Source organism: Pagrus major, chromosome 11 (genome assembly GCF_040436345.1).
Source record: "Pagrus major chromosome 11, Pma_NU_1.0".
In the NCBI taxonomy this organism is placed as follows: domain Eukaryota; kingdom Metazoa; phylum Chordata; class Actinopteri; order Spariformes; family Sparidae; genus Pagrus; species Pagrus major.
Window position 1 is genome coordinate 4192610 of NC_133225.1, and position 12013 is coordinate 4204622.

A 12013-nucleotide genomic window follows, 5' to 3' on the forward strand; every position below is an offset into this window, starting at 1 on the left:
TCCAGCACCACTCTTCAGGGCATCATGTGTTGGATGAAAGGTGGATGTCAATTTGTAAGAGGTCAAAAGATTTGCTTGAATCCTACTGGCTGAGTACAGTATGTAATCTGAGATGGGACCTGCTGCATTACCTAAAACTCGAAAATTCAGACGAGTATCTGCGGTGGCCGAAGAGCGCAGAAAGAAGAACTGTGGGTAAAAACCATCTAGATCAAATAGTGCACAGAGGAGCTGTTTTAAAGCATCTAGATGTTCCATCATGTGAGTCCTGTGGCAGGTGGATGAACATGTTCATGGGGAATCCAAAGAAAAACACGTGAATTACTGCATTTGGAGGTTAAACCGTATGACCCACTGACAACTGCAGAAGCACTACTGAAACACATGAAAGAACAAAAGCCTTTAGGTTTCGCCACGTTGGTTTGAAATCATGACGAGGACACCGTTTGTGAGAACTGTTTGGTGTGTGTGTGTGTGTGTGTGTGTGTGTGTGTCTGCATGTACTTCTCCGATGAATAAAACTCTGACCTCGACCAGCCCTGGCCCGGCCCCCCCCTCCCCCACAGATAAAAAATATAAAAACATTGAAACAAGAGATCTGAAATTTAAAAAAAACTAAGTGCCATCCTATCTTATGGTGGAGAAGTTGATATGTCTGCACAATGAGATCCAACTAGTAACAAAGATCAACACTTTTTTCATTGTTTTTCATTTTGATGACGATGAGCATGGTTTAAAGATCAAAAAAGCAAAATAGCTTCCAAATTTTGGTACATATACGGATCTGTAACTTTTTTTTTGTCTATCAGTTTTTTCTTTTTTTCACTGCGTCCCTTCTGCATCTCTGTTAGAGTCTGCACAGATAGAGAGGGGCGCTTCCATCCGCCCGCCCGCCCGTCTGTCTGTCTGTCTGTCTTGTCTGTCTGTCCGTCCATCCGTTCATCCATCCCTGTGTCTTGGACCTGCTGTGTCGGGTGCTTTTTGCTTCCTGTTCCTGTTTCCTGCTTCCTGTCTGTCGGTGGGCGGGGCCGTAGTCGTAAGCGTGAGCAGTACGCAGGGCAGGCAGGGACAGTCATTTGGCTATGTACACATTCATGGTCGGTCCATGGCTTCCAACAAACAGCAGCACTATTTCCGAAGGTCTAGTACACACACCTGGGACAGAGGAGCAGAGAGGTAAATGTGTGGGGCTGATGGGAAAAAAACTATCAAAGCTAGAAACTAGGGTTGTCTGTTTTCATTCCATTCAGGCTCATTGTAACTGATAACTATGTAAGACAAGATACTGTGATATTTACTGAGATGGTTATCACACTGTGAAAATCTCATACTGTTGCTAACAAACCATCTAACCATCCAGCGAGTCCTGTGTAGACTTACAGATCCGTCTGATGCGCTGGCTCCCACTTTGTCCCCCGCTGCGTTCCAGCAAACCTCGAAGATTCCCCCCGTCCCTCTGTAACTGTGGACTAAAGCGCCCGTCTGAGAGACACAAGCAGAGAGTCACGGTACTGATAAAAAAAAAGATTATAATATGGAAATTTCTATTTGTTTCTGGATTGTATAATAACTCAGCCCAATACAAACACAACAAGCCTTTCACAACTGTTGTAATTGATTTATTTGGCCACTGGGGGGCAGCAGTCATGCGTCTGTCCACACTTGAGAGTTTATATATATATATATATATATATATATATATATATATATATGTCACCAGCTGATGACAAAATAAAAACTGTATAAACACAATAAAAAATGAAAATCTGAGCATTTTTTGTTTTACGCCACATGCAGTGGAAACCTGTGTATCACAGCTATATGTTCTTATTTACCATTGAACTGGTCTTTATAACCAGCAATATGTAGCTGCAAACTGATCTGAAGATCTCGAGGTGAGCAGGTCACGTACATACTGTCCCCTCCCCTTCTCTTCCTACCTGTGTATTCCAGATGTGCACGCATTTGTCAAAGGAGCCACTGGCCAGATGCCGACCGTCAGGACTGAAAGCCACGCTGTAGACTGGCTCCTGGTGTTTAGTCAGCGTGTGGATACAGATGCCTCTCTCCACGTCCCAAAGACGGACCGTGGAGTCGAACGATGCACTGTGGAAGAGGAGACGGCAACACACAAGGTTACAGAAGTTTAGCTCACTGAGACAAAGTAAGAAATGTGGCTTCTCTGCTGGGCTTGATTCAAATATTGAAGGCAGAAGTTGTCAGGTTGTGTGTCATAACTTAAATGTTCATGCACTCATTTACTTTCTCTTTAAGACCAAACAGGCTAAAAAGGGGAACGTTAAATCAAATTTATTACAGAGTAGACTAGCCAGTAGGCTAACTGAGTAAAGCACTCAGTTAGCCTACTGTCTACTGACACTGGCACTCACCTGGCTAGCATGAGGTTAGCGCTGGGATTGTTGGTTCCAGGGCCGGTGGGACTCCATTTGATGGTGTAGATTTCTTTACTGTGGGCCTGCAGGTCATGGACACACGAGTCCTGCTTCATACTCCAAATCTGTCAAAAACAAAACAAACCCCACTTTATCCTTCACTTGAATTAATTGCACTTTTTAACTGACTGTGACCTGGAGAGACGTCCTGACTAAGATGATTCAAGAAACACAGAAATTATTATTGGGACGGCATCTCCCCATTAAAAGCAGAAGAAGGTCAACACACATTGTGAATAATCCAACTCTATGATGTGAGACGGAGTTCCTCTTTACAGAATCCTCCCTTCCTCACGAATACATCAGTTGCACTGTCATCTCAAGGGGAAGCACTGATCGTGATATTAATGACACAACAGTCCAACATTTCAGCAGGTTCAGCTCTCAGCTCACCTTCAACGTCATGTCGTCTGAGCAGGAGGCGAGCAGGTTCCCTGTGGGATCCCACTTGATTGCATTTACTTCATTCTGGAGAGAGAAAGAGAGAGAGGGAAGAAGTCATGAGCACAAACACAGACACTTTGCTTGTTGTGTGTACACAGTGTGCTGAGTGTTGGTGCTGTCCAGCCTCATTCAGGGATACTTTTTCTAATTAAGAACCTAAATGCCAAAAAATGTTAAATGTTCCACGATGCTCATTCAAACCAATAAAACCAAACATCCATATGATCATATGTGTGCTTTGGGCAACTTATAAAGTTACACATCGGTCAATACGAGATGTGCAACTGCAAACACACACACACACACACACACACACACACACACGCAGGCGAAACACTTACTGTGTGTCCCTGGAATGTTTTAATGGGTCGGTCCTGTCCCAGTTTACAGACGTGGATACACATGTCTGTACTACAGGAGGCGAACGTGTTGTTGCTCTGCCAATCCACGTCTAGTGCTGGAGCTGTGGGAGGAAGACGGACGGACGTCAGAAAGATCAATATATAAAAATGTAAAAACTTAACAACTCTGCATCACAGCATACGATGTTTCGTACCTGAATGGAAGGGAAACTGCTGTTTGGCTTCTCCTGTATGGGCGTCCCAAATGATTGTTGTCTGCCAGGACACACAAGCATGTACAGTTAGAGCCAACAGTGACTGTACAGAACATCTGCTTGATTCATTTACTCATAAGCTACATACAGAAATCATGGCAGTGCACACAAGTCGAGTTGTTTATTGTGTTGGAAAAAGGGCTGAATTATTAAACAGAGCCTGGTTTACCTTGTCTACTCCTGCACTGAGGATAAAATTGCCTTTTTTATTCCACTTCAGGGCAAAGATGGGACCTTTGTGTTGGCCGAGTGTGCTGGCCAAGTTTCCTGTGGAGCGCAGACAAACAAACAAACAGAGACGGGAACACAATCTGTAAGTATCACCTCCACACAGAAAACACAGTAACCCTGACAGACTGATTCAGGCTGCAGTATGCAAACCTGCCTCTAGATGGCAGTGTTGTTCAAGGATTCAAGGACATCAAGAGATTCAATAGCACAATCATTATTTGGGTTTTCCATTAGCTAATATACAAACAGCTGTATCAGATACACTTCCATGTTGTTTTTCCACGAATACTGCAGTTTAACTTCATGCTTCTGTTTAATGAGTTCAGGTCATCTCACCATCCTTCGTCCATATTCTGGCAAAGCCGTCGTAGGAGCCTGTTGCTAACAGCGTGCCCTCGCTCTGTCAGAGAGAGAGAGAGAGAGAGAGAGAGAGAGAGGTGTGTCAGACAGGTGATGACAGGCCAGTATGAACACCTTTCTGTCTGTTGCAGTATTTTTCCTGACGGAGTCGAGGCTGAATGAAGTGTTTCGCTGTGATTCGGCTGCTATCAGACGAGAGGTCGTGTGTGTGTTTTGCATCAGCGTGGACCTTTTCCAGGAAAATTTTGCCTCTGCCCCTTGGCTCAGGTTTGCAATCCACTGGCTGAACTGAAGGAAAATTCCACTCACTGATATTCCTCCATCAACAGTTATGTTCAGAGAGTTCTGGGAGTTTCCTCTGCTGAGGTGTTTGGTGTAATTTGCCTCTCTGCTGTTTACAGGACTGCACATGCAGCACGGTGGAGATCATAACAGAGTAATGATAAAAACCACGCATAGCTTTGACTGTGAAGTAGCACGATGATACATGAAACAGCACTATTCTCACAACTTAGCAGGGTGGCTTACAGTGTGTGTGTGTGTGTGTGTGTGTGTGTGTGTGTGTTACTGTGCTTACATTCCAGTCTAGTGAGGTGACATCTTTGTTGCTGGGGACGTCCTGTCCTCCCTCTCGTATGCAGTGTCTCAGGACCAGCTGTGTGGAGCTGCTTGTACTGTTCTCACTCAGGTTCCAGATACGAGCCGTCGAATCACCGGACCTGAGACACACAGACAGACACACACAGACATGTTACTGAAACTTGACCTTCCTGTTAAACTACACGAACACACAAAAACCACATAAACCATGTCGACAGTTTCCTCTTTAAAGTTGTTCGTCAGCAAGTTTTTTTCATCGGTGGGGCAACATGTGGGCATGAGGACTAAGTGATCCTGCAAGTCAGCAGGACAACATGTAAGTTTGTAGCAGTTCTGCATTATTTCTTATTATTAGGGGGGGAAATCATTGTCACAAGAAATCTGATCTGATATCAATATATTGGACAGCACATGTAACTTATAATCAAACCTTATCAAACTTCATACAATGATCTGTGTTGAAGTGTAAGACATTTCCTTCAGTGAAATTCAAGCATGTCCAAACCTTTAAGTAACTTCTCTTAGTTTTCAATTACAATTAGCTTAAAATGATTTATTTACACAACTGAGATGCTTAAATCAATAACACAATATGTTTATATTATCACAATAAGATGTCACACAGTGTTATTCCTTCAACACGCTGTCGTTAAACGAAATGTAAGTTGTCGTCCCTTAATGCTACACAAGAAAAAGTGTTTTTTATGGTGGCGTGTTGAGGATGAATTCAGGAGTCTGAGAAAAGAAGCTGCTTTGTACTCCGGTGGTGCAGCAGCAGAGGCTCTGACGCTGACCATGAACCACAATTCAAGTCCAGCTGGGGACCGTCTGTCATCTCTCTACTGTCTAATAAAACGTCTAAGCAGAGAGACAGAGCCCAGTGTCAGAAGAGAAGGACGGAGAAGGTGACTTACCCCGATGCCAGCAGATCACTGACTGGGTTCCAGGCACAGATGAAGACCTCTGACTCGTGGCCTCTCAGGACCATGGCCTTGTTCTGAGGGATCTCCACATCTCCGTCCACCTCCATCAGGTCTGCGTGGTTGTCTGGGTTTTGAGCGAGACGACATGTCAAGTCAACAAGCCAGGAAGGACCAGAAAATACATCGTCATCAACTGTTCTGTGAGATCTTTCATCAAAGAATAGATAGTGAGAAGCAGCTCTGTCGTTGCAGTTAGCGACCCATCACTGCACGTCCTCTTCTATCTGTAAACATGTTACTCACTAGCTAAGGCGTGGGCTCCGTTCTCCTCCCCGTTGGCAGTATTCTCTCCGTTCTTGGCGTTGCCGGCGATGCTGCCTCCGGTGGCCGATGCCGGTGCTGAAGCGGCGGCCTGCTGCTGGGCCATCTTGTCCCGGTAGGCCTGCTGCCTCGTCTGAACGACATCAGGCATCACAGCATCGATCAGAGACAGAGACTCTATGGGCCGCCCGTCAAATAATGTGCCGTCCTGTGGAGTGGCAGAAATAACCAGTTAGAGAGGAAACACAGGAGAGGAGGAGGAGAGAGGATCTGTTGATGTGTCCCACCTCATTGATGCTGACTTCAGCCTCGACGTACTGCAGGCCCTTCTGGATGATGCTGATGAGGGCAGCAGGGGGAACCAGAGCACCATTGATGTTGGACTGGCTGATGTGACTCTCTATACCGAACGTGAACGCTGAGTGGGAGAACCCTGCAGAGGGGAGGGAGGGAGGGAGAGGGAGAGGGCAGGAGAGGAGAAGATATTTTGAGCAGTGGAACGTAACGACGTACTTTATATCACAGGAAATGATATTCCTCTCATACTTTTTCACATGATTTATTAAAAGAACACGTGATTTTTTTTCACCACTGCCATAAAGCCACTGCTGCGACTATTCTGTTCTTCTTTAACTCCTGAGCACGAAATAAATTCACCATCATGTTTCTTTTTTTTTTGAGACTGTTTGTATGGCGACCTCTGTCCACAACTGCTATTTGAAAAGCTCAGTGTTAGATTTCACAGTGCTTGTGGTAGCAAAGCTACGGAAGCCCTGAGGGGCAAGTGAGACTTTTTTTTTTCTGGTGCTCCATTTTGTGAGTTTTAAAATATTTTTTTTTTCATGTAAATGTTTTTTTCATTTTTCATGTGCAAAAAAAATAAATAAATCACAAGCGTCAAACCGAGAAAAAAACATTTTCGCGAGATGTTTTTTCTGTGTGTGAAACGCAGTGACAAAAAAATTTTTATCGAGAGGAAATTAAGGCTCATTTTTCTAAGCATTTCTTTCTGTAATACTCATTTTGACCACAAGAGGCTGCATACAAACAATGTGGAGACTGGGGAAACTGGCGACACATAGGTGGTTAAAGCCAGACTGTAGAAATTAAACATGAGAGCCATTATTTTACACATAATGATGCATCTCACATTTAATTTAATTTCACATCAAAAATGAATTGCACTTCAGCCTCATGTGGTCAAAATGAGTATTACAGAAAAAAAAAAAGTGGATTTTTTCCCCCCTCGGTTCGACACATGAAGAAAAATTCTCATGAAAAACTTTTTTTTCCACTCGACTCGCCACATGAAAAAAACGTTCCTTGTGAAAACTTTTTTTTTTTTGGTCACTCGGCTCGACATGAGACTCAGAATAGTGGGTTGCTGTTGATACATCACTCCTTGTGCAATATCTCCTAACTGAGTGATGTTAGCTTAATGTTTGCCCATCTTTCAATGCAAGTGAGGGACGTTGCAACATAAGGTCGAAGATAAACTTCCTTTTAAAAATGGGTTCAGGTACACATGATGGTTGACTCACGTATCCTGCATCCGTTTAGAGCGTCGGTTGCGCACGTCCTCGGAAATTAACGCTACTCGTCCTCAAGATGTAATATGCACATGAACCACAGGGGCAGTATGAGGATGTTACAGGTTCAGGAGTCAGTAAGCATTGTCAGCTGCAGCAGGCACAACAACGGGACAACAAGCTAATGTGTGTCATCTAGTGGTATCCTCCAGGAACACGTGTAGTATACAGGCAAGTATGTGAACACGCTGCAGCTGGTTGTCTATGCAGACGTGTGATTCAAAAGCAAGTATATCTCCGGCCTAACTTCACAGCTTTACTGTCCAGACAAGGCCAGAAAACTCCCCATTAGCCTTCTATATTCACATTGCGATGCATCTTAGAATCAAGAAATTACCATGAATGTAAACGTTTATATCAGTCAAAACACTAGTTGTACTGTAACTGCACCAGCTGTGCACAGACGCTTCCTGCCATGAAACATGCACTACTTGATAACATGTCCTGGCCACAGCCCAGCCCTGTCATCCACAGATATTAAATCATTTTATACAAATATATAAATCTCTCAGTCTGCTGATTGTACATCGTTTTTTTATTTCTGCCAGACTATTGTCTGCATGAAACACAAGAACAACAGTGACAGGAATTTATGAAACACACGAGCCATCTGTGCCTTATCAAAAATGTTACATAATAAATATGATACGAGGCAGGAAGGAAAGTAACAGGGCGTAAAACCTTCACTGATACACACATGTAACAGTGGACCAGTGCCAGCAGTGATATGGAGGTTGACATGGCTCACTATAGTCAGATAAACCTCATTGTCACACCTACGTTTCCTTCCACAAAGCGAAGAGTATGTTAACGTCCAGTGAGGCACATCTGCAGACTCATTTTAACTACACAGTTCATCCAGCTGACCACAAATTTACTCCCAATGTGCAAGTCAATACTTAACATGGTGGAAACTCTTGGTGCAGCCTTAAGCACCGTTCTCAGAGTAAATACAGACTGTTTACCATCTATGATTGATTAGGTAGTGAATCACTGTCTCAGTCTGACTGACTGACTGAGAGGAGTTGTACACACACTGCTGACAGACTGTGCTGTTTATCCAACTGATCCACACTGTTGTGTGTATGTTGTCGTTTTTCTCAACTTCCTCTCTTCCCCACATTGTGCCTTTCATACAACCAGCTGACCCACACGCACTGTGTTGTGTACACAAGGCAACCAAAGTTGACTTAACAAACTGACTTGCAGCCTGCAGCTATCTGCTGGATATACCAATAATTATAAGCAACAACAGAGGAAGTCATGTTCCTGCTAACGTTCATCTCTCTTTATACACTTTTAATCAATGGTATTGGTTAAAAAGACATAAATAACACCAATAACTGTTCATATAAAGAAAACAGAATGACATCAGATGTAAAAATCTGATTAATACGAAAGCAAAAAGACAAAAAATGACCTAGTTACCGATATGTTGTTTATCTTATGACATTTTAAAAGTGCAGATGTGATGAATTAAAGGCGTCAAGAGGATACCTGACTCCTGTAGGTATCTGTAGACCAGGAAGTTGACCTCATCACTGCTAATGCTCATCTTTATTCCTGTTACACCATGAGGTCAGCACGCACACACCGAGCCTGGAAAACACAGAGAGAGAGAGAGAGAGAGAGTCGTCAGTGAAGGGAGACACTCATTAACACGACTGCTCAATGCACACAACAGTGACTGCAGAATAATAAAGACGGTCTGAACATGGCTGCAGGGGTTTGAACAGAAGTGTCTGCAGTGTTGTCACAGTAAAGGGCTGACGTTACACTTTTTGAATACCAGCCAAAATACAAGGTCATTTCTGAACTAAACTGCTGCTGAGATAAATGTTGACCTCTCCTAGTTTAAGGTTTACTACAGAGGTAGGCTGTCCTACTAAAGTATGTGCATATCTGAATGTACAGAGGAATGTCGTCAAAAATACTAAAATACCGACACTTATCGGTTCTGAATATTTGAAACCTTCTTTAAATACAAATCTTTACAGTATATATACAACAGTAATAGCTGTGTTTCAGTATTTTTGACTGACAGCGTGTTGACAAATGCACCACTGTAGTCACGACACAAGTAAACTGAAGTAAACTGACTACGATGCTGTTGTTCTTAATAAAACAGTAGAAAAGCCTTGTTATATTTGTCTTTTGACAAAAATCGAAAATGTTATGCGCTAAATGTCAGTTTTTCCCTGTTGTATCAAATATCGATATTCTTCAAGCGATTGTATCAAAATCAGAAAGTCCAGCATCGTGACAACAGCTACAACAGAGAGATCGACCAGATAAATATACATTTCAAACATGATTCCGTTCAGTATTTAAGAGGAGTTAGTTCGATAGACCGAGTTGACCAACACAGCGAGCTCTAACAGAAACGTTTGAACCCGTTCAACTCTTGCTGGAATGTCGTCCAGCAAGGAACTGTGTTGGCTAACCAAACACAAACAACGCACACATTCCTGGTGACCTCAGGATCGTCACAACAAAAGATAAAATCAGTATCGCTATGATGACTTTCTGGAGCTGTGACACCCTGTCTCAGAGAATTATTATTAATGTGCCTGTGCAGCCTGCAGACTCATCATTCATCACTCAAACTGACTAACTCACCAACCAAACCCCCTGCTTTTTTCTTTTTTTTTTAAAGTACTGCTGTTGTCTGTCTCAGTCTTACTAACAGAGCCACCAAAACATATCCTACTGATGCCTTCATCCGTCACATGACCCTCATCTTGCACATAATGGTCAGCTCCACCTACAATTTTTGCGTAATAAGATCCAATCACAACAATTCAAGATAAAAAGAGTGTATTTTAAGTTATATGTGCAAATGTTACGTGATCAGCGTTCTGATTCTGGAGTCCAAATATTCATGTATTCAGATCCATCCTAAATACAACCATCAAACCTCAACAACAGTGCCACCCTGTGAAGTCACAATACCAATGTTTTTTAGTGTCAGTTGCGATCAGATGGATGATAAAATGTGTGATGTCACTTTAACACAACTCTTCAGAGGGAGTGACGTACAGTCTGTTGTGTAGAGAAACACTGAGGTCGATGTCGGGTGATTAACGGTAGCTTCAGGTTAGCTGGCGTTTCCACACAGTTGCAGTTGTCTTGACTGGAAGTACAATTCGTACAACACACTTTGATGAACTTGTACTTGTGTGTATGCTGGTTTGCACATATGGAGGTGCAGCAATTCAGTTAACACAGAGTGAATATTTTCTTCTGCTGCACTTTCACTGCTCTCTGTTCTGATACCGAGGGTGCTCCTCCTCCTCCTCCGCCTGACCACTCATAAATCATTGAATACACTAATTTGTGTTTGCAAACTACTCATCTGAGAAAAAGGGAAGAAGTCTCCAGGACCGTAACACCTCCCGTGGTGTGACTTCTTATGTTTGTGCAGCCGAGCACATGTCAGGGGATCATGAGTCTACGCTGCTTTTGTCTGTGGTTTCATGAACTCAGATGGTTGGGAACCATGACTTTAAAAAGCTGACTGAGAGCCAGAGAGCCGACTCCAAATAAGGACCAGCTCAAAGCCCATTTCCCCTGAGAATAATCAGCCATGTAATGCCTGGAGCTCAGTGTCTGCAGCCCCCCTCCCCCCTCTCCCAGGAGAAGGCGACTTTCTGTGCATTTAATGGCATTTAAGTGGATGAAACTCTCTCCAGGGTCCTGTGAGCACTGGCTTACATTTCATTTCCCAGGATGTTAGATTTTCTTTGTCTGGCACGTCCAAACATTAACATGACCTGTGGCCTTAACACTGCAGAATGTCAAACTCAGGAGGACCAGGAAGTAGACAGGATCAGACATTAACCAACCTGCTAATAATTACCTGCTCTTCTGACCAAATATATATAATAATCTTGTATAGTTTCAACAGGTGATTAGCAGAGACGATGTGATGAATCTTTAATGTTAACCTGAGGGGAAGCTGGTCACTGCAACAGCAAACAGGATGTAATTACACAACACACGTGGCATTGCGTGAAGCAAGAGAGAGGGCCTGTGTCTCTACTCCTGTGACCACTGACAAGTTTTACAGTGCAGTCGAGCCACAACGGCAGCAGCACACTTCACACCAGAGACGTAGGCACCAGAGCCAGTTGCATCACCTTCACGAGAGAGTATAGCTGCCATGGCTGAGCTGTTTAGGGATCCGTCCTTGACCCAGGAGACATGCAACAAGTCTGTGGCCAAGACAGCAGAAGAAGAGGTGATGTTGTTTTCTGGCATGCTGGCTCAGAGATACTTATCTGAGCCTGGACCCTTTGTCTCTACTGAGAGACGACTGTGTTTTCCATAGAGACGAGTGTCAGCTGGGTTAGATGCTCAGCAAGTAGCAACATAATCCCATTTAAAAACACTGCAAGAAAAGCAGCTCAATGCTAACAGGCAACACTTTGTGACATTCGAATGAGTCGTTACAACCGGCCAATGAAACGCTGCCAT

The 12013-nt window shown here is 43.4% G+C and overlaps 1 protein-coding gene across 2 annotated transcripts in view; it reads right to left on the reverse strand.

Moving 5' to 3' along the window:
• Window positions 1-584: 584 nt before the first annotated feature.
• Window positions 585-12013, reverse strand: part of tbl1xr1a (TBL1X/Y related 1a) — a 36364-nt gene continuing 24935 nt past the window's right edge. Inside the window, exons 3-16 of one of the 2 annotated variants that reach the window (XM_073476135.1) lie at window positions 9035-9136; window positions 6236-6381; window positions 5931-6156; window positions 5619-5751; window positions 4682-4823; window positions 4081-4144; window positions 3683-3780; window positions 3454-3514; window positions 3239-3360; window positions 2847-2921; window positions 2391-2518; window positions 1941-2106; window positions 1381-1482; window positions 585-1155 (exon numbers count right to left, since the gene is read on the reverse strand). In XM_073476135.1, coding sequence (XP_073332236.1) covers window positions 1129-1155; window positions 1381-1482; window positions 1941-2106; window positions 2391-2518; window positions 2847-2921; window positions 3239-3360; window positions 3454-3514; window positions 3683-3780; window positions 4081-4144; window positions 4682-4823; window positions 5619-5751; window positions 5931-6156; window positions 6236-6381; window positions 9035-9092 — 1548 coding nt within the window. In that variant the 5' untranslated portion in view covers window positions 9093-9136 and the 3' untranslated portion in view covers window positions 585-1128. The remainder of the gene's footprint in view (window positions 1156-1380; window positions 1483-1940; window positions 2107-2390; window positions 2519-2846; window positions 2922-3238; window positions 3361-3453; window positions 3515-3682; window positions 3781-4080; window positions 4145-4681; window positions 4824-5618; window positions 5752-5930; window positions 6157-6235; window positions 6382-9034; window positions 9137-12013) is intronic. The other variant, XM_073476136.1, reaches the window with a different exon arrangement.